The 23399-nt window shown below is 41.8% G+C and overlaps 1 protein-coding gene and 1 long non-coding RNA gene across 3 annotated transcripts in view; one reads left to right on the top strand and one right to left on the bottom strand.

Annotated features, from left to right (window-relative positions):
- Positions 1-23399, top strand: part of LOC110528165 (E3 ubiquitin-protein ligase RAD18) — a 119235-nt gene that overhangs the window by 10750 nt on the left and 85086 nt on the right. For both annotated transcript variants that reach the window (XM_021609992.3, XM_036983708.2), the window contains exons 5-9: positions 11178-11623; positions 13663-13762; positions 15546-15733; positions 16771-16841; positions 17031-17091. In XM_021609992.3, the coding sequence (XP_021465667.3) occupies positions 11178-11623; positions 13663-13762; positions 15546-15733; positions 16771-16841; positions 17031-17091 (866 nt within the window). The remainder of the gene's footprint in view (positions 1-11177; positions 11624-13662; positions 13763-15545; positions 15734-16770; positions 16842-17030; positions 17092-23399) is intronic.
- LOC149982603 (uncharacterized) overlaps positions 1-23399 on the bottom strand; it is a 179789-nt gene that overhangs the window by 148933 nt on the left and 7457 nt on the right. The window lies entirely within an intron of this gene.

Genomic DNA, 23399 nt, shown 5'->3' with positions numbered 1-23399 from the left:
GTTGGATGTTTTTTTCAGAATTTTTGGTGGCCTTCCTAAGCCAGGATTCAGACACGGCTAGGACATCAGAGTTGGCGGATTGTGATAAAGCAGTTGTTGATAAAAATACAAGTGTTATGCATGGAACTTTAAATAAACCTCTCCTTAATGCAACCTCTGTGTCAGATTTCAAAAAAGCTTTACCGAAAAGCACACCATGCAATAATCGGAGTACAGCGCTCAGACACAAAAACAAGCCATACAGATATCCGCCATGTTGTGAAGTCAACAGAAGTCAGAAATAGCATTATAAATATTCACTTACCTTTGATCTTCATCAGAATGCACTCCCAGGAATCCCAATTCCACAAATGTTTGATTTGTTTGATAAATTATAGACTTTATGTCCAAATACCTCCTTTTTGTTCACGCGTTTAGTACACAATGTTTTTTTGTGTAAAGTTTTACCCTGTCAGTAACCACACCCACGTGAGCACAGAAATTATGCCAAAAGGAGGGAACGCCCCTTTTTACCCCAGAGTGTTTATAAAAGGACTCCTAACTAAAATTAATCCGACCAGAGAACGTGAGGATCATCCACACATTGAAATGGTTGGAATCTCAAAACATGCTGGGTTGCTGCCGGTGTGGACAGTGGTCTTAGCTGTACCCTGAATAGACTACCAGTCAATGAGGCCTACAGGTCATAAATAGCAAATAGAAGTTCAAAACTTGTAATGTTCACACAAACTTAGGTTGATAAAAAGATCAAACACATTAGGTGATAATATGGATTTATAATCCGCTATAATGGGGCGGTCATTTTGGACCGGGAACACAGAATTAATTAACATGAAACGAACACAACAGGAGGGTTAAGATGTCTTTGGTACATAATTGGTGTAGCCTATACTCCACAATTAAACAAATTCAAGTAATGGCAATTTTAATGTGGACTATGTTATAATGCTTACTGAATGGACTTGTTACCTTATGCTACACTCCAGCATTTCTAGCCATGATCTGGGAGAGAACGTATATCCCTAGATGATGCTGTTGGTTCATTGATTGTACAGGGCGGCTTACAGTTCTTACAGAATTTGATTTTGAATAGGGCATTTCTGGTAGATTTTGATAAATAATTGGGTGACAATACAGTTAGCTATACAGAATATCTCACCACCATGCGTTTTCATTTCATCCTCTCTCTCTCCTTTATTCCATTCTCGAGCATGCAAACAGGGTGTCAACAGTTACTATCGACATGTTACTAAACGTATTACTATCGATGTTCCTGAACATATTTCACTTCGGTTCCCAAATGTACTACTGGGTAACTGCAGGAACAAGGTTGGAGAGCACATGGCAGAATATCACCTGTTGGGGCAGTGACAGCATACTCCTCAAACAGGAATATCACCTGTTGAGACAGTGAGAGCATGCTCATCAAACAGGAATATCACCTGTTGAGACAGTGAGAGCATACTCCTCAAACAGGAATATCACCTGTTGGGGCAGTGAGAGCATGCTCATCAAACAGTGGTTGATGCGTGGAGTGAAATAAGTGTTGTATTCATTTCTCAGCTGCTACAAAACAGAGAAAGCGCACAGCCTCCACTTGCTATTCGAGTGCATACAGCTATTTTTTTCCCCTGCCCCTGTTCACGCCCGTTTGATAATGGGCCGTTCTTAACCTAAACTAATTTCAAAATATGATCAATTGATGAGAGAACAGCTGTCCACCCTGAGGCACGAAACAGAGTGCAAGCTTTTTTTTGTTGCCACTTTTTCAAATCATCAGTAACGTGTAGTAACAGTAACAGTAATACGATTTTGGAGTAATACGATGTAGCCCCTATGTTTTGATTTCTAAGACATTCTAAGGTTTGTATCCTTCACAACTAAAGTTGCCAAATAACTCTTAATGTAGCGTATAGGACCTGTTTTAAATGATCACTTTATTACGCTCAACATTTCCATTTCATATGTGCAGTCACTGTAATGGGAAAAATATCCTTTCTATTTTATTCAGCTAAGTTCAATTTTATTGTTCTAACTATAAAATCATCTAAAATAAAATAATGGCACAGGACTTAAAATAATTGGATCGCTGTAGAATGCTGTGGTAGCCATGCTGGTTAAGTGTGCTTTGAATTCTAAATAAATCACAGACAGTGTCACCAGCAAAGCACCATCACACCACTACCTTCATGCTTCACGGTGGGAACCACACATGTGGAGATCATCCATTCACCTACTCTGCATCTCACAAAGACACAGCGGTTAGAACCAAAAATGTCAAGTTTGGACTCATCAGAACAAAGAACAGATTTCCACCACTTCATTGCTCGTGTTTTTTGGCCCAAGCAAGTGTCGTCTTCTTATTGGTGTCCTTTAGTAGTGGTTTCTTTGCAGCAATTCGACCATGAAGGCCTGATTCACGCAGTCTCCTCTGAATAGTTGATGTTGAGATGTCTGTTACTTGAACTCTGTGAAGCATTTTCTTGGGCTTCAATCTGAGGTGCAGTCAACTCTAATGAACTTATCCTCTGCAGCAAAGGTAACTCTGGGTCTTCCTTTCTGGCCGCAGGTCCTCATGAAAGCCAGTTTCATCATAGTGCTTGATGATATTTGCAACTGCACTTGAAGAAACTTTTTTCTTGAAATGTTCCACATTGACTGACCTTCATGTCTTAAGGTAATGGTGGGCTGTTGTTTCTCTTTGCTTATTTGAGCTGTTCTTGTCATAATATGGACTTGGTATTTTACCATAGAGGGCTATCTTCTGTATACCAACCCTACCTTGTCACAACACAACTGATTGGCTCAAATGCATTAAGAAGGAAAGAAATTCCACAAATTAACTTTTTAACAAGGCACACCTGTTAATTGAAATGCATTCCAGGTGACTACCTCATGACACTGGTTGAGAGAATACCGAGTGTGCAAAGCTGTCATCAAGGCAAAGGGTGGCTACTTTGAAGAATCTCAAATATAAAATATATTTTTATTGAACACTGGTTACTACATGATTCCATATGTGTTATTTCATAGTTCTGATGTCTTCACTATTCTACAATGTAGAAAATAGTAAAAATAAAGAAAAACCCTTGAATGAGTAGGTGTGTAAACTTTTGACTGATACTGTATATTTTCAGATGGAAAAATGCTTTCACTGTAAACTTGAACGACTAAAACCAGATATAAAGTATGTAGAATAGATAGTAGATAATATGTTATAATCTTGGAACTAACAATCACCAAAATAAAAGCTAGATGGACATTATTAGCCATAGCAAAATGCATAGAATTGCAGGAAATTGGCTTTTCTCTCGCCTCCATGGCTAAATGTCTAGAATTGAGGAACATTTGCTAAAAAAATTCAAAATGTATGCATCACCAAGATGGGGGGAGGTCCTCCTTAAATTTTCTCTAAAATTCAGATGGGCTGACCTGGCCCATTGCCATGCCCCCTGCCACGCTTACCACCTAAGTCCATTTTTTTAAATCCAGATATTTTGATGGGCAACCTAATCCAGTGATTGTCATGCATTGTTTTTTCAATAGGGATGAATTTGCCTGCATCTTTACTGTATGTGCATTAAAATCATATTCTAATTTTGTTGGGACTAATTCACCACCTGAGTAAATGGAAACTCAACATATCTGGATCGCTAACTCTAAATATAATATCCACTGCTAGTAACATGTATTAATCTAACAGTAAATGTAATGTCCAAAAAAACATTGCAGTTGTAGCCTACCGCTCAATGAGGCCTATGCTATCACAATGGCCAATGCACATAATCATTTTGCGCGCATCTTATCTCAAATCCACCTCTAATATCCTTTGAGGACTAGTCAAAGACCATATCACCTCCACCCTACCTGACACCCTAGACCCACTCCAATTTGCTTACCGCCCAGATAGGTCAACAGACGACGCAATCTCAACCACACTGCACACTGCCCTAACCCATCTGGACAAGAGGAATACTTATGTGAGAATGCTGTTCATCGACTACAGCTCAGCATTTAACACCATAGTACCCTCCAAACTGTTCATCAAGCTCGAGACCCTGGGTCTCAACCCCGCCCTGTGCAACTGGGTACTGGACTTCCTGACGGGCCGACCCCAGGTGGTGAGGGTAGGTAACAACATCTCCACCCCGCTGATCCTCAACACTGGGGCCCCACAAGGGTACGTTTTGAGCCCTCTCCTGTACTCCCTGTTCACCCACGACTGCGTGGCCACGCACGCCTCCAACTCAATCATCAAGTTTGCGGACGACACTACAGTGGTAGGCTTGATTACCAACAACGACGAGACGGCCTACAGGGAGGAGGTGAGGGCCCTCGGAGTGTGGTGTCAGGAAAATAACCTCTCATCTCCTTTGTTTTGTTGACGTTGAGTGTTTGTGGACTTCAGGAAACAGCAGAGGGAGCACCCCCCTATCCACATCGATGGGACAGTAGACATCACGGACAAACTGGTCCACCCACACAGACAGCGTCGTGAAGAAGGCGCAGCAGCGCCTCTTCAACTTCAGGAGGCTGGAGAAATTTGGCTTGTCACCAAAAGCACTCACAAACTTCTACAGATGCACAATCGAGAGCATCCTGTCGGGTTGTATCACCGCCTGGTACGGCAACTGCTCCGCCCACAACCGCAAGGCTCTCCAGAGGGTAGTGAGTTCTGCACAATGCATCACCGGGGGCAAACTACCTGCCCTCCAGGACACCTACACCACCCGATGTCACAGGAAATCCATAAAGATCATCAAGGACAACAACCACCCGAGCCACTGCCTGTTCACCCCGCTATCATCCAGAAGGCGAGGTCAGTACAGGTGCATCAAAGCAGGGACAGAGACTGATAGAAGCTGTTTATCTCAAGGCCATCAGACTGTTAAACAGCCACCACTAACATTGAGTGGCTGCTGCCAACACACTGACTCAACTCCAGCCACTTTAATAATGGAAATTGATGTAAAATATATCACTAGCCACTTTAAACAATGCTACTTAATATAATGTTTATATACCCTACATTACTCATCTCAGAGTATCATCATTATCATCTGCTGCATCTTTATGTAATACATGTATCACTAGCCACTTTAAACTATGCCACTTTGTTTACATACCTTACATTACTCATCTCATATGTGTATATACTGTACTCGATACCATCTACTGCATCTTGCCTATGCCGTTCTGTACCATCACTCATTCATATATCTTTATGTACATATTCTTTATCCCTTTACACTTGTGTGTATAAGGTAGTAGTTTTGGAATTGTTAGGTTAGATTACTCGTTGGTTATTACTGCATTGTCGGAACTAGAAGCACAAGCATTTCGCTACTCTCGCATTAACATCTTGTGCATGTGACATACATTTGATTTGGTTGTAAAATCGTTGCTATTGAGCACATGTATACAGTGCATTCGTAAGTTATTCAGACCCCTTTGACTTTTTCCACATTTTGTTACATTATAGCCTTATTTTAAAATTGACTGAATAGATGTTTTTCCCTCATCAATCTACACACACTACCCCATAATGACAAAGCAAAATGTTGAAATTTTTGCAAATGTATAAAAAATTCTAAATTATCACATTTACATACAGTTGAAGTCGGAAGTTTACAAAGTTAGGTTGGAGTCTGACAGGCTAATTGACATCATTTGAGTGAATTGGAGGTGTACCTGTGGATGTTTTTCAAGGCCTACCTTTAAACTTAGTCCCTCTTTGCTTGACATGGGAATATCAAAAGAAATCAGCAAAGACCTCAGAAAAAAATTGTGGACCACCACAAGTCTGGTTCATCCTTGGCAGCAATATCCAAATGCCTGAAGGTTCCACGTTCATCTGTACAACTATATTACGCAAGTATAAACACCATGGGACCACGCAGCCATCATACTACTCAGGAAGGGGATGTGTTCTATCTCCTAGAGGTGAACGTACTTTGGTGCAAAAAGTGCAATCCCAGAACAACAGCAAAGGACCCTGTGAAGATGCTGGAGGAAACAGGTGCAAAAGTATCTATATCCACAGTAAAATGAGTCCTATATCGACATAACCTGAAAGACCGCTCAGCAAGGAAGAATACACTGCTCCAAAACCGCCATAAAAAAAAGCCAGACTACGGTTTGCAACTTCACATGGGGACAAATATGGTACCTTTTGGAGAAATGTCCTCTGGTCTGATGAAACAAAAATGAAACCGTTTGGCCATAATGACCATCGTTATGTTTGGAGGAAAAAGGGGGAGGCTTGCAAGCTGAAGAACACCATACCAACCGTGAAGCACAGGGGTGGCAGCATCATGTAGTGGGGGTGCTTTGCTGCAGGAGGGACTCGTGCACTTCACAAAATAGATGGCATCACGAGGTAAGAAAATGATGTGGATGTATTGAAGCAACATCTCAAGACATCAGTCAGGATGTTAAAGCTTGGGTCTCCCAAAGTAACAATGACCACAAGCATACTTCCAAAGTTGTGGCAAAATGGCTTAAGGACAACGAAGTCAAGGTATTGGAGTGGCCATCACAAAGCCCTGACCTCAATCCCATAGAAAATTTGTAAGCAGAACTGAAAAGCGTGTGCGAGTAAGGAGGCCTACAAACCTGACACAGTTACCCCAGCTCTGTCAGGAGGAATGGGCCAACATTCACCCAACTTATTGTGGGACGCTTGTGGAAGGCTACCTGAAACGTTTGACCCACATTTTTAAAGGCAATGCTACCAAATACTGAGTGCATGTAAACTTCTGACCCTCGGGGAATGTGATGAAAGAAATAAAAGCTGAAATTAATCATTCTTTCTGCTATTATTCTGACATTTCACATTCTTAAAATAAAGTGGTGATCCTAACTGACCTAAGACAGGGTATCTTTACAAGGATTAAATGTCAGGAATTGTGAAACTGAGTTTAAATGTATTTGGTTAAGGTGTATGTAAACTTCTGACTTCAACTGTTTTGTGAACGTCAGACCCTTTACTCAGTACTTTGTTGAAGCTGCTTTGATAGCAATTACAGCTTAGAGTCTTGGGTAGGGCATTACAAGCTTGGCACACCTGTATTTGGGTAGTTTGTCTCATTCTTTTCTGCAGATCCTCTCGAGCTCTGTCAGGTTGGATGGGAGCGTCGCTACTTTCCGAATGCACTGTACATACAGAAAGCTGTGTTTTGCCAGCAATTGGATTTTAAAATGCTATACAATCAGAACACCTTTATTCTCCCGGATAATGTTTTTCACCGGGAAAGAGGGGAGTGGCTCGCTAGACACAGCAGCAGGCCCCAGCAAAACCGGCAGGCACACACTTTCATGAGGCCTCTTAAAAAATAAGACGTTTTGAGTGAAGTGACCCTGTAGATGCCGCTCACATTGATGCGACCAATTAGAAATGTAACTCGCACAGCTAAGTAAAAGGGTCACAAAATGCTCGCAGCCTGGAGCCCTGCTATGCTTTCATTAACATTGTAACATCATGATTCGTCAAGTTGTAGCATTTGATTTTGTGCTATAGGCGGTCGTTTTAGTACTTGATTTTATTATTTTTATTTCAATACAAATATTTTTGGTGGGGTTGGCCGGTAGGGGTCGATAACATCCTATATCACAAAGTTTTATGGGTACATAATCACAATAGGACAAAGGTTGACATCGCCCAACTCGAGAGTGTGTGTGTTCGTCACTGCCTCCTCCCTGTACCAATAACACAGAGCTCATTGGCGCTCTCTTCTAATTACAGGCACATTCATTTAGTCTATGAACAGTTTTCAGGCACAAAGGGAAGATAATTAAACAAATAACTTCAATGTTCTATACTTTGGCAGATTTATCTTTCAAGTGCTGCCTCTTTCAACCTTTTGAAAAGTGTAGCTAACGGTTTTCTGAAGAATTACAATGTTCGTATTGGATGCTGTTTTAAATGTAGTTGACAAAAGGTCTGGGATTTAAATCAAACCAACATTGCAGTTCAAGAAAAAGTTAAGAAAATGAAATAAATTACATTTTGGATTTGTATTTTACTACAAGAAAATAACATAACAATAACAAGGTTATATACAGGGGGTACCGGTACCGAGTCAATGTGCGGGGGTGAAGGTTAGTCAAGGTAATTTGTAAAGTGACTATGCATAGATAATAAACAGTGAGTGGGGTGAGGGGACTAATCACCCACCCCTGAGGGGCCCCAGTGTTGAGGATCAGTGTGGCAGATGTGTTTTTGTCTACCCTTACCACTTGTGGGCTGCCTGTCAGAAATCAAGGATCCAGTTGCAGAGGGAGATGTTTAGTCCCAGGATCATTAGTTTAGTGATGAGCTTTGTACTATGGTGTTGAATGCTGAGCTGTACTCAATGAACAGCATTCTCACATAGGTGTCCTTTTGTCCAGGTGGGAACGGACAGTGTGGAGTGCAATTTGAGATGGCGTGATCTGTTGGGGTGGTGTGCGACTTGAAGTGGGTCTAGGGTTTCCGGCGTACTGGTGTTGATGTGAACCATGACCAGCTTTTCAAAGCACTTCATGGCTACCGACGTGAGTGCTACGGGCGGTAATAATTTAGGCAGGTTGTCTTTGCCATCTTTTGCACAGGGACTGTGGTGGTCTGTTTGAAACATGTAAGTATTACAGACTCGGTCAGGGAGAGTCAAGTAAGACTCTATCCAGTTGGTCTGCGCATGCTTTGAGTACACATCCTGGTAATCCGTCTGGCCCCGTGGCTTTGTGAATGTTGATCTGTTTAAAGGCCTTGCTCACATCGGCTACGGAGAGAGTGATCACAGTCGTCCGGAACAGCTGGTGCTCTCATGCATGCTTCAGTGTTGCTTGCCTCGAAGTGAGCATATATGGCATTTAGCTCATCTGGTAGGCTTGCGACTCAGCTCGCGGCTTAGTTTCCCTTTGTAGTGCTCAATAGTTTTCCATCTCTGCCACATCTGATGAGCATCACAGCCAGTGCAGTAGGATTCAATCTTAGTCCTGTATTGACACTTTGTCTGTTTGATGGTTCGTCTGAGGGCATAGCAGGATTTTTGACAAGCATCCGGGTTAGTGTCCCACTCCTTGAAAGCGGCAGCTCTAGCCTTTAGCTCGGCGCTGATGTTGCCTGTAATCCTTGGGTTCCATTTGGGATATGTGTACGTACAGTCAATATGGGGACAACATCGTCAATGTACTTATTGATGAAGCTGGCGACTGAGGTGGTATACTACTCAGTGCCGTTGGATGAATCCCGGAACATATTCCAGTCTGTGCTAGCAAAAACAGTCCTGTAGCGTAGCATCCACATCATCTGACCACTTCCGTATTGAGTGAGTCACTGGTACTTCCTGCTTTAGTTTTTGCTTGTAAGCAGGAATCAGGAGGATAGAATAATGTTCAGAATTGCCAAATGGAGGTTGAGCTTTGTATGTGTCTGTGTGTGGAGTGAAGGTGGTCTAGAGTCCCCCCCCCTCCCCCTGGTTGCACATGTGACATGCTGGTAGAAATATTAGGTAAAACGGATTTAAGTTTCCCTGCAGTAAAGTCCCCGGCCACTAGATGTCCACTACTGGATGTTGGTTTGGACCCCGTAAAACGGCAGCCATCCCTTCCGGCACCATTATGTAACTAGAAGACAGTAGGCAGTCATTACCTGTTATGTGGCCTGCTGTTTTATCTACTCCCATAATCCACTATTGGCATTTTGATGATCTATCTATCAATGAGGTTAGGTGGAGCAGGCAATGTTGTTATTTGTATGGAGAGGGATTTCTACTTTTTAATAGTGATGGGACTTTGCTAAATCTGACTTTGATCTGATAGCTACCAAGTAATGTTGGGCTCAGTATCACTAAAATTGATATTGTAACCCTTACTTTTTACACAGCAATACTGCTTCTGCTTTGGCTTTAATGGGGTACATGATAAAACTAACATAATTAGAAAAAAGCTTTACATGTGTGTGTCAATACTTAGCCTTACTGTCAGCCTCTATTAAACTATTGCATTAGCCTAGGCCTAAATGTTGGAATTCTTCAAAGAAATGTAAGATACCGCCCATTTAAAATAACACGTTAGCAAGCAGTTATTTAACCACCATGACACAGTCATGTCTAAAGGATGTAAACAACTTGACCTTCTTTGGTACTATAAAGGCTATGTTTCAACACTTCCCTACTTCAATTTATTCAGTCTTTGATTTGGTCTGTGCATTGTCTGTACGGCCAGTCTACTGCTGCTTATTGTTAATATATGCTTTCCCCTGCTTCTGAAAGGTGTCTAAATGTGTCCTTGACCCTGCTGGTTATCTCACACACTGTAGTCTCTGGATTGAAGCCAAATAGGGGTGCTTATAACCTGGACAGTGTGTGGTGAAATGGACATTCATTCTTTTGCATATCCCACTCCCCCTGATCCCATGCCGGAGAGTGGGGTCAGCCATTATTGACTGCGACCTGGGAGCAATTAGGGTTAAGTGCCTTGCTCACGGCAAGATTGCAAACTTTATTTTATCTCGTTGGCTTGGCGATTTGAACTAGTTACTGGCCCAAGGCTCTAACCCTATTATATTTAACTAAGGGGTAAGGTACTGTGAGCAGTCCTGGTGGGGGATTTGTGGCTTTTTCTGCTCCGCATAGTGTGTGCCGTGAGGGTGCTGGCTGTGCTGTGAGGGTGCTGGCTGCCCTGTGTGCAGGAGTGTGTTGTGACCTGCTCTAATGCCCAGAGCGAAGACATAAAATGGTTTCAATATGGAAAGCAGAGCATTGCACACCTCATTGATTCCACTTTATGGCCCAGTAATGGCTCTGCAGCTACCAGGCACCAGCTGTATTTGTTTGCTCTCCACATTTCCAAGATTGTGGCCAACTGGCCCAGTCTTTTTTGCTCGCAGGGAAGTGCAAGATAATTGGACATGTGCAGTTTCTGTCAAGGGGCTCACATTACTCTTTCCAATGGGCCACAAGACCTCCAAGAAATCCTGCACCTCAATAGATGCAACTGTTTTTGTTTAGCCATTTTAGTGAGTGTTTGTTTCACTGTGTGATTTTTGGTTGTTGTACATATTTGTGTGAAATTGTGAATTAATTTTATCAGACTACTTAGAGCTGGAGGATTTGTCAGCTTTGTCCTCTTGTTCCTCTGCTGTGACTGATTGACTATTTATTTACACTAAAGCTCTGATGTTCTTATCTCAGACAGCAGTTGTCAAATGCTAATTTTGACTCGCCTCCAATATCCCGGAAGGCCCCGGCCTCATCTGTCAAGTGTAAAAAACCTAGACAGACAACGGGCCCCAAGAAGGAGGCCTCCATCTTCAATCACTTTTTCCGAAAGGGGCCCACCACCTCCACAACTTCTCTCACTACAGAGGCCACGCCAGCACAGCAACCTATTCCATGCAGAAAGAGACTGTCTGGCACTCCTCTACGTAGCCAAACTGTGAAGGAGGGCCCCCGTCCTACACAGACTGTGCAAGTAGACCCTGATCATCAGGTCTCTGTGAAGGAGGAGCCCATTGAGGACATACCGCCCCAGGTGCTGGTGTCTGTAAAGATGGAGAAGATTGACTTCTCCATGACAGGGCTGGCGTCCCTGGCTGATTCACAGTCCTCATCACAGGACCTGAAGCCTCTAGTTAAAGGTAAGGCCTGCCTGCTGACTGACTGTCTCCAGGAATTCTTCTTCTCTGTGCGTGTGTGTGTGAAGACACTAATTCTATTTTCCATTGGAACATTTTGAATATGAGAGACTTGGCTGCCAAAACAGTGTTTCTAATGGATACAGTATGGGCCTATGCTTAAAATGGAAATGCCCTCCATAGAGAAAGCAATGTTGGTTGTACTGTTTTTCATACTAGTTGCATAGAAGATTATTGTCCATTAAAGACATGCTCAGGACCTTTTGGTGACTACTAAGTATTTCTTAAACCTCCCAGTTTGAGCTGGATGTGTAGTTCATACATGCATAATCTATGAGCAGAATTACTGTTTTACCTCAATTAGCCACAAAGTCCCTAGATTGAAAGCGACTGTTTTTCTGGAAGCTGTGCTGCTCTATTTTTCTTACATTTTCCCCCATGTGGGACAGCCCCCTAGCAATTTGAGTTCTAGTCAATGAGCTTCAGCCACTCACCTTCTGAGTGACAGCTAGCAAGATGCACACACACAGCAGAGTGAGAGAGCAATGACATGATACACATACAGTCCCAGTCAAAAGTTTGGACACACCTACTCATTCAAGGGTTTTTCTTTATATTTACTATTTTCTACATTGTAGAATAATAGTGAAGACATTTGGGTGATTGTAGGCCAGGTCATCTGATGCAGCACTCCATTACTCTCCTTCTTGGTCAAATAGCCCTTATACAGCCTGGAGGTGTTTTCGGTCATTGTCCTGTTGAAAAACAAATGATAGTCCCACTAAGCGCAATCCAGATGGGATGGCGTTTCACTGCAGAATGCTGTGGTAGCCGTGCTGGTTAAGTGTGCCTTGAATTCTAAATAAATCACCGACAGTGTCACCAGCAAAGCACCGACACACCATCACGCCTCCTCCATGCTTAACAGTGGGAACCACACATGCGGAAATCATCCGTTCACCTACTCATCGGCTCAGAAATACAATGTGTGTTGGAACCAAAAATCTCAAATTTGAACTCATTAGACCAAAGGACAGATGTCCACCAGTCTAATGTCCATTTCTTGTGTTTATTGGCCCAAGCAAGTTTTTTAATCTTATTGGTGTCCTTTAGTCGTGGTTTCTTTGCAGCAATTCTATCATGAAGGCTCCTGTGAACAGTTGATGTTGAGATGTGTCTGTTACTTAAACTCTGTGAAGCATTTTATTTGGGCTGCAATCTGAGGCTGGTAACTCTAATGAACTTATCCTCTGTAGCAGAGGTAACTCTGGGTCTTCCTTTCCTGTGGCGGTCCTCATGAGAGCCAGTTTCATCATATCGCTTGATGGTTTTTGTGACTGCACTTGAAGATACTTTAAAAGTTTTTGAAATGTTCTGTATTGACTGAACTTCATGTTTTAAAGTAATAATGGACTGTCATTTCTCTTATTTGAGCTGTTCTTGTCATAATATGGACTTGGTCTTTTACCAAATAGGCCCTTCTTCTGTATACCACCCCTACCTTGTCACAACACAACTGATCTACTCAAACGCATTAAGAAGGAAATAAATTCCACAAATTAACTTTGAACAACAACACACCTGTTAATTTAAATGCATTCCAGGTGACTACCTCATGAAGCTGGTTGAGAGAATGCCAATAGTGTGTAAAGCTGTCATCAAGGCAAAGGGTGGCTACTTTAAAGTATCTCAAATATAAAATATGTTTTGGTTTAACACTTTTTTTTGGTTACTTCATGATTCCATATGTGTTATTTCACAATGTAGAAAACAGTAAAAATCAAGAGAAACCCAGGAATGAGTAGGTGTCCAAACTTTTGGCTGGTACTGTATCTGCACATATGTGATGTAGTAACCAGGGACCACTTTTGGGTGTTGAGCACTACCTTCAGAACTACTGGCTAAAAAGCATACAGAAGTACTGGAGAATCCCTTAAAAATGATGGATGATTTCAATGCTGCATGGAAATGTGGCCTTTTCACACTTGTCTCTCCTTTTCTATGTGTGTGTTTGTCTATAAATCCTGCTGTGTGTTTTGCAGTGGAGTGTCCTGTGTGTTCTGTGGGCATCCTTGAACAGTTCATCAACAAGCACCTGGACAGCTGTCTGACCCAAGGGGAAAAGAAGGAGAGCCTTAGGAGGTACCATTGAACACACATCTCACAGGGGTTCAAGAGTTAACTTTTTTGACGTTTCTACTTATTTTAGGCTTCCTTGACACTGACGTCCAAACTAAGCTGAAACTTCAAAAAAGTGTCCCTTAGAATTCCCCAAGAATGTTCTATTAACCTTGATGTAAAGCTAGCACTAGGTCAGGTATGTGACTTATGTTTTTATTTATTTTGACATGTCTCTGAGTTGTATATTTTGTTTAGATTTATGTTTGGGGAGATGTAATATCCCTTCCTCTGCTGAAAGTACTGTCTACTCTACCTTCAAATTTGAAGTCAACTTGGAAATGTTTATTTCTGTAGAAATCTAATGGAAGGTTCCACAGTAGGATAAATATAGGCCTGAGCCATTTGATTCTCCATCAAACTGGTGAAGTGTACATGACGGCACGGAACCCTTGATTCGTGACCTTGATGTCAGAGTGATGGATTGCACAAATTCCTATACTCTTCAACACATTTGACCTGCCACACAGCTCTGAATAGGAGCTGGTGAGGAGTTTTCAATGCTACTGTACTCATATAAATACAGGCATTGCGTCTTGGTGATGAAGAGATGCCATGTGGTCAGAACCTTGTCCTGTCCTGAATCCTCCTTATGGACTTTCTATCTGAAAAGCAGAGAAGGGAACAACAACAGAACTGAAACAGAATTACTTGGAAAGCCCAGATAAAACCCAAATATATTTATTAGCCTTACGTGGGTGGTCAGCGCAGTAGTGGAAAAACCCAATTGTCAAACTTGAGTAAAAGTGAAAGTCACCCAGTAAAATCTTACTTAAGTATATTTCAAACCAAATAATTTTACTAAGTATCAAAAGTAAATGTAATTGCAAAAATACTTAAATATCAAAGTAAAACTATAATTAATTTCTCATTCCTTATATTACGCAAACCAGACGGCACAATTGTATTTTTTTTATTTTATTTACGGATAGCCAGGGTCACACTCCGACACTCAGACATCATTTACAAAATCAGCATTTGTGTTTAGGGTTTCTGCCAGATCAGAGGTAGTAAGGATTACCAGGGATGTTCTCTTGATAAGTGTGAGCTGGTCCATTTTCCTGTCCTGCTAACCATTTGAAATGTAACCTGTACTTTTGGATGTCAGGGAAAATGTATGGAGTAAAACGTACATTATTTTCTTTAGGAATGTAATGGACTAAAAGTTGTCAAAATATAAATAATGTACAGATACCCCAAAAAACAACTTAAGTAGTACTTTGAAGTATTTTTACTTAAGTACTTTACGCCACTGGGTAAGCGATAGCGAAGAGCTTTATACCGTACACTGCTGCCAAGATGTCTGGCTCCAAATATGTGTCTGTTCTTACAAGTGGTAGCGGAGTGACTCCCGGCCTCCAATATCATTTAATTACAGAGCCTCGCTCCGCCCTGCATATCAGGCCTTAGGTTGACCATAAAAAAGAAAAGAAGAGCCTCACACTCTTGGAGCTCAGATGCTAGAATTGAATAACTGTTGTTTTGACAGACAAGCTGTCTTCATCAGGGTAAAATGACAAACACTGTGGGTCACTAGTTTATGGATTGGAAGGTTAACTATGGACATTAAATTCATGTTGTCTTCTTCTGTGGTGCCCTGCCTATGATGGACTGTTATTGGGCCATGTCTGAGTGCTGCAATAACAATAACTTCCTCACTGTAGTTCATCATGGACTGAATAATAGTCTAATGACCATGTTATAACAAGTTGTAAACTGATCTTCTCTATGGCTTCATATGGCACAGCTCCCTAGGTGCCAAGAGGAAGCCGATGAGGAAGCTGGTATACACACTGCTGTCCATGCAGGAGCTGAAGAAGAGGCTGAAGGAGTGCCACCTCTCTGCCCAGGGCACCAGAGACCAGCTGGTCAGGAGGCACCAGGACTTTGTACACTTCTACAATGCCCAGTGCGACGCCCTCGAACCGAAATCAGGTAAGAGTGCCATTGTCACTGTGTGAAAAATTACGATGACAGGGAGTCAACCTTGACTGATGGTACAAATCTGCTTTTAAATGTCAAAGCAGTCTTCTAACCACCATAAACATACTTTCCTCAATTCAAAGCCATTGTTGTATAACTGTTTTGGCCATTATTGACTCCAAGCTATCATTCACGTTTGATGAACCTTTACAAGAAAAATGTGAAATCACACCTGCTAGTTCCAATTTGTGTGCGTGTGCGTGTAGCGGAGGTAATTTACAGCATCCCAGTGTGGTGTACAGAGCCAGGCCCACTGACGGCTGTGTTTGCGGAGAGCACTGCAGACCATGTCACAGCCCTGCCAAGTCCTCTCTGAGTTAGTATTTCTCCATGATGACACAGAACCTGCCTCTGCATGGAACGGTCAGAGGTTCAGCACAACAGAATAGACATCTCTGATGGGAAGCAGCGTTTGAATGAAACACCAAGGCCTGCTTTGAGCCTAGCACATCATTTGAGTCTACTCTTATCAAGACTTAAATCATTTCAGCTCTAGCAAGTATTTTTTTCTTGCCTTGCCTTTTGCTATGCTTCTGTGATATCTTGAGGGTGTTTATTACAGTACTTGTACATGCTCTAAGAATGTCAGTGAGTGACCTTGATACATGATCATGCTAGGTGTATAATGGCATGTCCACCTAGACCTAGCGCTTGGCTTGTACTATCCAGTCAGTAGTTGGGCATGTCAGAGGATAAAGGCTGTTAACAACACAATACTTTATATATTTGACCTCGGCGGACAGGTTCTCTAATCCAACAGCACCTGCTCAGACTAATCAACATGAAATGGCCAGGAGACGTGTGTGTACAAATCACCCATAAAAATGTAACCACTTGATAGTTCATGTGCATCTCTGAGGATGCTTCATTTCCTCAGTAGTGGTCTCTGGGTCATATACCTTAATGTGGTAAAAACAACAGTTCACATAAACAAGCCATGTCTGTGATCCAGAGGGTCATAAAGGTCTCTCTTCATCCTCTTTCAATAGCCAAAGACATCGCCAAAGAAGTGGAGGCCAACGAGAAGGCCAGGAACCAACTGCAGGGGAAAACCAAATGTGTACGTACCAAAACAGGATCAAGGCATCACTGACTAGCGCCACAGGACCACCGGATAGTTTCTGTTGTTCCCAACATGGCACTATGTCCAATAAAAGGTGTTGTCTCTTGTAAACAACCTGGTCTAGTGTGTTCTTGAAGTTAAAATGATCACTTTACATGGTCTTTTTGTTGTCCAATTGTGTTGCAGGCTATGGTCTTCTCTAAGAACCTAAGTCTGGGGCAAATCGACGAGATGCATTCAACTTACAGTAAGTCATGTCTGACTGGTACGCTTCCTCCATTGAGCTGTTGTCAGTAGCTAGGTTGTTATCCAATTTGTGACAGATTTTAATGCTAATATTCTAAAATCTGCATAAAGAAAATATGCACATTTTCCCACCAGTGGTGTTTTCACCAAACGGATTTGTTACGGATCGAAATGTTATTATTCGCATAAGTTTTCATGTTCCGAATTAAAAAGATAAAGTTCGGTGTGTTTCCATCGCATTTTCAACTCTACCAATAGTTTTGTCACAAACTGTTGCGTTTAAATAGCAAATGTGCCTGATCTAGCTAACAGCACAGCAGGTAGGCTGTGTGGGTAGGCTAGTCTACATGAGATTATTATGGAGCTAGAATATTTTATTTGTCAAACGGCAGTCAAGCATTGATCATCATGTCACCAGAATCAGACCCTCGATATTTATTGGAATGGATCATCAAGATCAATGTACTCTTTCACCACCCTGTGAAGTTCATTAGTTATTTAATCTGTAGCCTAAGAAATTGCATGGTTTCCCAAGTCATAGTGGAAGGATCACACACCATATCATTGCATAAATCCAAGTTTAATTCGATATGATGGTTATTATATGAATATTTGCGCATTAAAGCGTTTCCACTGCCATTTCTCGCAGAATACATTTTACCGACACAAAAAATCCCCCGCATGTCAAACAAACAATGCTCCACGCACTGTAGTAGCTCTTGATTATGTAGTGCTTACTTTAGAATGTTGCAGTGTACTGTGTAGAATACTATACTAAACACTGTAGTATCCCTCTACCACGTAGTGCTTACTTTAGACTGTTAGCTGCTAGATTTGTCGATGCTTTTTTCATTTGAACGTGATGTCCCTGGGGAGCTCATGCCAGGAATTTTCCTCTGATGTTCCCCCCTTGATCATGTAGTGCTTACTATATAATTTTGTAGTATACTGTAGTATACCATACTCCCCACTGTAGTATCCCTTGCAGTGCATAAAATTAACTGTTTGGTCCACCGGCCACTGGGGCAGGGGCGCAAAGCTGTCATCAAGGCAAAGGGTGACTACTTTGAAGAATCTCAAATATAAATATATTTTGATTTGATACTTTTTTTGGTTACTACATGTAGTGTTTCAGTTTTTGATATCTTCACTATTATTCCACAGTAAAAATAAAGAAAAACCCTGGAATGAGTAGGTGTGTCCAAACTTCCTATTTATCTTTCGATCGATCAAGCAAGCAAAGTGTATTAAAGCTTAGGCTTGCTTGTTTGACAGACAAATAACACATTAACATGCGCACACCAAAATGATTTAGATCAGTTACTTCCACTAGACTAAAAACGATGACAAACAATACTGTACTTCTGATGGTAGAAAATAACAGGTAACCACTGCATTTACATGAACAGATATTTTAGAAATACAAATGGCTTTACTTAAAGACAGTCACCTTATTGGTGGGCGCAGCCAACAAACTGCCTGGACCTGAAACGGGCAATGCCTCCAAAAAAAACTTTACATAATGAACATCTTGAATTTTGTAACACATGATTAAACTCACTGATGGTCAAACTTAACACATACCATTCAGAACAATTGACCACCCCAAACAGTTCTTAAAGACAGCATGGTCACAAAATGGTTGCTCACAGAACTAAACCAACAGCAACAATGCCCTATAGCCTATCCACACAAAGGACCTTCCAGGTAGAAAGGCGCTTCCAGGTACAAAGCTCTCCCCTGGACATGACCAAAGGGTGCTTTTTTACATTTCCTGCATGTCCTTCCCTAATAAGGGTCGCTCGGGAAACAGTGACCAAAATGTGTTTCTTGCAGTTACAAGACTGTAACTGATTGAGGATTAGTGGAAGGTTATGGTGATGCCCATCTACTGTGAGACTTAAGTTAAAGATCAGCCGGAAGCAGAGGTGCTGTTCAGTTTAAGAGTCTTTATAGATTCAGGTAATGGAGATGATACATGGCAGGGAATGATTGACAGTTGTTGACATGTGATTTGTCTTGAATCAAGACTTGGTTGGCTTTGTATATGGTTTACCTAAAAAGAGGCACAGAAATATAATGAACAGCAATAAACATGCCATTAACAGCCGATTTCATTATGTAATAATCAATGACAATCTCCACAGAGGAGCTCTGTCAGAGTGACCATCGGGTTCTTGGTCTCCCCCGATTGCTCAGTTTGGCCGGGCGGCCAGCTCTAGAGTCTTGCTGATTCCAAACGTATTCCATTTAAGAATAATGGAGGCCACTGTGTTTTGGGGACCTTCAATGCTGCAGAATTTTTTCGGTACCCTTCCCCAGCAGCATCTACGGACAATTAACTTTGTTTTTGCTCTGACATGCACTGTCAACTGTGGGACCTTATATAGACAGGTGTGTGCCTTTCCAAATACAATCAATATAATTTACCACAGGTGGACTCCAAGTTGTAGAAACATCTCAAGGTTGAGCAATGGAAACAGGATGCACCTGAGCTCAATTCCGAGTCTGAATACTTATGTAAATACGTTTTTTTAATTTGCAAAAATGTCAACCTTTTTTAGTTTTGTTATTATTGGGTATTGTGTGTAGATTTGATTTAGAAAACAATTATTCAATCAATTTGGCTGTAATGTTACAAAATGTGGAAAAAGTGAAGGGTTCTGAATAGTTTCCGAATGCACTGTAAATATAGTAAAGCTACAGTTTTTTTAGACTGTAGTATTTTTTTCATGTGGGCTGGCCCTTAGATACTGTATCGGCGCGGCAGGTAGCCTCGTGGTTAGAGCATTGGGCCAGTAACCGAAAGGTTGCTGGATCGAATCCCCGAGCTGACAAGGTAAAATAAATCTGTCGTTCTGCCTCTGAACAAGGCACTGTTCCCCATCATTGTCAAGAATGATTTGTTCTTAACTGACTTGCCTAGTTAAATAAAGGTTCAATTTAAAAAAAGATACTTAAACACTGCGTTGCGTTTTATTATTTCAGAACGCTTAGTCATTCCAGTCCACTTGAGTGGTGCACTCACTCACTTTAGTCCTTGTACCAGTTTAGGAGAAGTCATCTTCCTCTGAGAGCTCTGAAGTGAATCAGGCCAGAACCAGAGATAAGAGGAGTGGCTTTGTCACATACACAGAACATATCAATACAGTGGGAGTGCAACAGGGGTGCACCATCGAGCCTGCTCAATGCCCTCGTATGGCTAAGGACCCACTTCAGCGGAGAGAATTGCCAGGAAGACCATAAGCTCCCCTGGTGGCTGTGTGGCTGTATATTCTGAGATAACTGTGATGAAGTGATTAAGCATCAGGGACTCTCACAGCAGCAGACATTACACCATGAAGAGGAGGGAAACGCTTAGGTTTACTGGGGTGTTTCAGTGTCTCTTTGGTGAATAATTCTGACCTGTAATAGCCTTTACCCAGTGGGACTTAATTTATGCAGAAGATTCTGAGACAGATTGTGTTTGCCTTGCCTCTTGGGCAGACAGACAGACAGAGCGAGAGTTTGTAAGGGAACCGTATGGAACTTTGCAAGGTTAAGTGGCTGTGATAGCCAGAGGAAGATAAAAGGTGGGTGGAACTAGAAATAGCTTGGTGGTGCTAACTTTGATAAATATGGAGATTTAAATATTGATCTGACTCATGAAAGGGTGTATTATAAATAACTGGCTTAAATGAAAACGGTTTGATTAATCAGACCAGAGCAGGCTCGCCCGGCCCTGCGATGACTCACTCCTCTGGCTGTTAGATCAGTGAATGGGCAGACACCAGGGATATGGCAACACACACGCACAAACACAGAGTGCTGGCCACATGCGGTATGTGGTAGCAGTCTCGCTCTCTCTTCCAAACGTGTGAACAAGATGGGCACACTCAATGAATGTCCCTCCATCAGTGTACTATTGTTGTATCATTGAACAGCAAGGTTGCGAGCAGGACCCTAAAACAATGCCAAGCAGAACTCTATCAATGGAGACCAGTTTTTTTTTTCTCTGAACTTCAGCTTTTATTATTTATTTTATATATATATATATATATATTACACACAGTTGAAGTCAGAAGTTTACATACAACTTAGCAAACAAGTTTACATACAACTTAGCCAAATAGCCCTATTACTAGCCTGTTCAACCTCTCTTTCGTGTCGTCTGAGGTTCCCAAAGATTGGAAAGAAGCTGTGGTCATCCCCCTCTTCAATGGGGGGGGGGGGGGGGCACTCTTGACCCAGACTGCTACAGACTATATACAGTGCCTTGCGAAAGTATTCGGCCCCCTTGAACTTTGCGACCTTTTGCCACATTTCAGGCTTCAAACATAAAGATATAAAACTGTATTTTTTTGTGAAGAATCAACAACAAGTGGGACACAATCATGAAGTGGAACGACATTTATTGGATATTTCAAACTTTTTTTAACAAATCAAAAACTGAAAAATTGGGCGTGCAAAGTTATTCAGCCCCCTTAAGTTAATACTTTGTAGCGCCACCTTTTGCTGCGATTACAGCTGTAAGTTGCTTGGGGTATGCCTCTATCAGTTTTGCACATCGAGAGACTGAATTTTTTTCCCATTCCTCCTTGCAAAACAGCTCGAGCTCAGTGAGGTTGGATGGAGAGCATTTGTGAACAGCAGTTTTCAGTTCTTTCCACAGATTCTCAATTGGATTCAGGTCTGGACTTTGACTTGGCCATTCTAACACCTGGATATGTTTATTTTTGAACCATTCCATTGTAGATTTTGCTTTATGTTTTGGATCATTGTCTTGTTGGAAGACAAATCTCCGTCCCAGTCTCAGGTCTTTTGCAGACTCCATCGGGTTTTCTTCCAGAATGGTCCTGTATTTGGCTCCATCCATCTTCCCATCAATTTTAACCATATTCCCTGTCCCTGCTGAAGAAAAGCAGGCCCAAACCATGATGCTGCCACCACCATGTTTGACAGTGGGGATGGTGTGTTCAGCTGTGTTGCTTTTACGCCAAACATAACGTTTTGCATTGTTGCCAAAAAGTTCAATTTTGGTTTCATCTGACCAGAGCACCTTCTTCCACATGTTTGGTGTGTCTGCCAGGTGGCTTGTGGCAAACTTTAAACGACACTTTTTATGGATATCTTTAAGAAATGGCTTTCTTCTTGCCACTCTTCCATAAAGGCCAGATTTGTGCAATATACGACTGATTGTTGTCCTATGGACAGAGTCTCCCACCTCAGCTGTAGATCTCTGCAGTTCATCCAGAGTGATCATGAGCCTCTTGGCTGCATCTCTGATCAGTCTTCTCCTTGTATGAGCTGAAAGTTTAGAGGGACGGCCAGGTCTTGGTAGATTTGCAGTGGTCTGATACTCCTTCCATTTCAATATTATCGCTTGCACAGTGCTCCTTGGGATGTTTAAAGCTTGGGAAATCTTTTTGTATCCAAATCCGGCTTTAAACTTCTTCACAACAGTATCTCGGACCTGCCTGGTGTGTTCCTTGTTCTTCATGATGCTCTCTGCGCTCTTGGGGCGGCAGGGTAGCCTAGTGGTTAGAGCGTTGGACTAGTAACCGGAAGGTTGTGAGTTCAAACCCCCGAGCTGACAAGGTACAAATCTGTCGTTCTGCCCCTGAACAGGCAGTTAACCCACTGTTCCCAGGCCGTCATTGAAAATAAGAATTTGTTCTTAACTGACTTGCCTGGTTAAATAAAGGTAAAATAAAAAAATAAATAAAATAAAAGACCTCTGAGACTATCACAGTGCAGGTGCATTTATACGGAGACTTGATTACACACAGGTGGATTGTATTTATCATCATTAGTCATTTAGGTCAACATTGGATCATTCAGAGATCCTCACTGAACTTCTGGAGAGAGTTTGTTGCACTGAAAGTAAAGGGGCTGAATAATTTTGCACGCCCAATTTTTCAGTTTTTGATTTGTTAAAAAAGTTTGAAATATCCAATAAATGCCGTTCCACTTCATGATTGTGTCCCACTTGTTGTTAATTCTTCACAAAAAAATACAGTTTTATATCTTTATGTTTGAAGCCTGAAATGTGGCAAAAGGTCGCAAAGTTCAAGGGGGCCGAATACTTTCGCAAGGCACTGTATATCTATCCTACCCTGTCTTTCTAAGGTCTTCGAAAGCCAATTCAACAAACAGATTACCGATCATTTCGAATCACACTGCACCTTCTTCGCTATGCAATCTGGTTTCAGAGCTGGTCATGGGTGCACCTCAGCCACGCTCAAGGTCCTAAACGACAGCTTAACCGCCATCGATAAGGAACAGTACTGTGCAGCTGTATTTATCGACCTGGCCAAGGCTTTCGACTCT

The sequence above is a fragment of the Oncorhynchus mykiss genome, chromosome 7 (genome assembly GCF_057628025.1).
Source record: "Oncorhynchus mykiss isolate SJ-2025 chromosome 7, ASM5762802v1, whole genome shotgun sequence".
NCBI classification, from domain to species: domain Eukaryota; kingdom Metazoa; phylum Chordata; class Actinopteri; order Salmoniformes; family Salmonidae; genus Oncorhynchus; species Oncorhynchus mykiss.
This window is presented reverse-complemented; position numbering and strand designations above follow the sequence as displayed.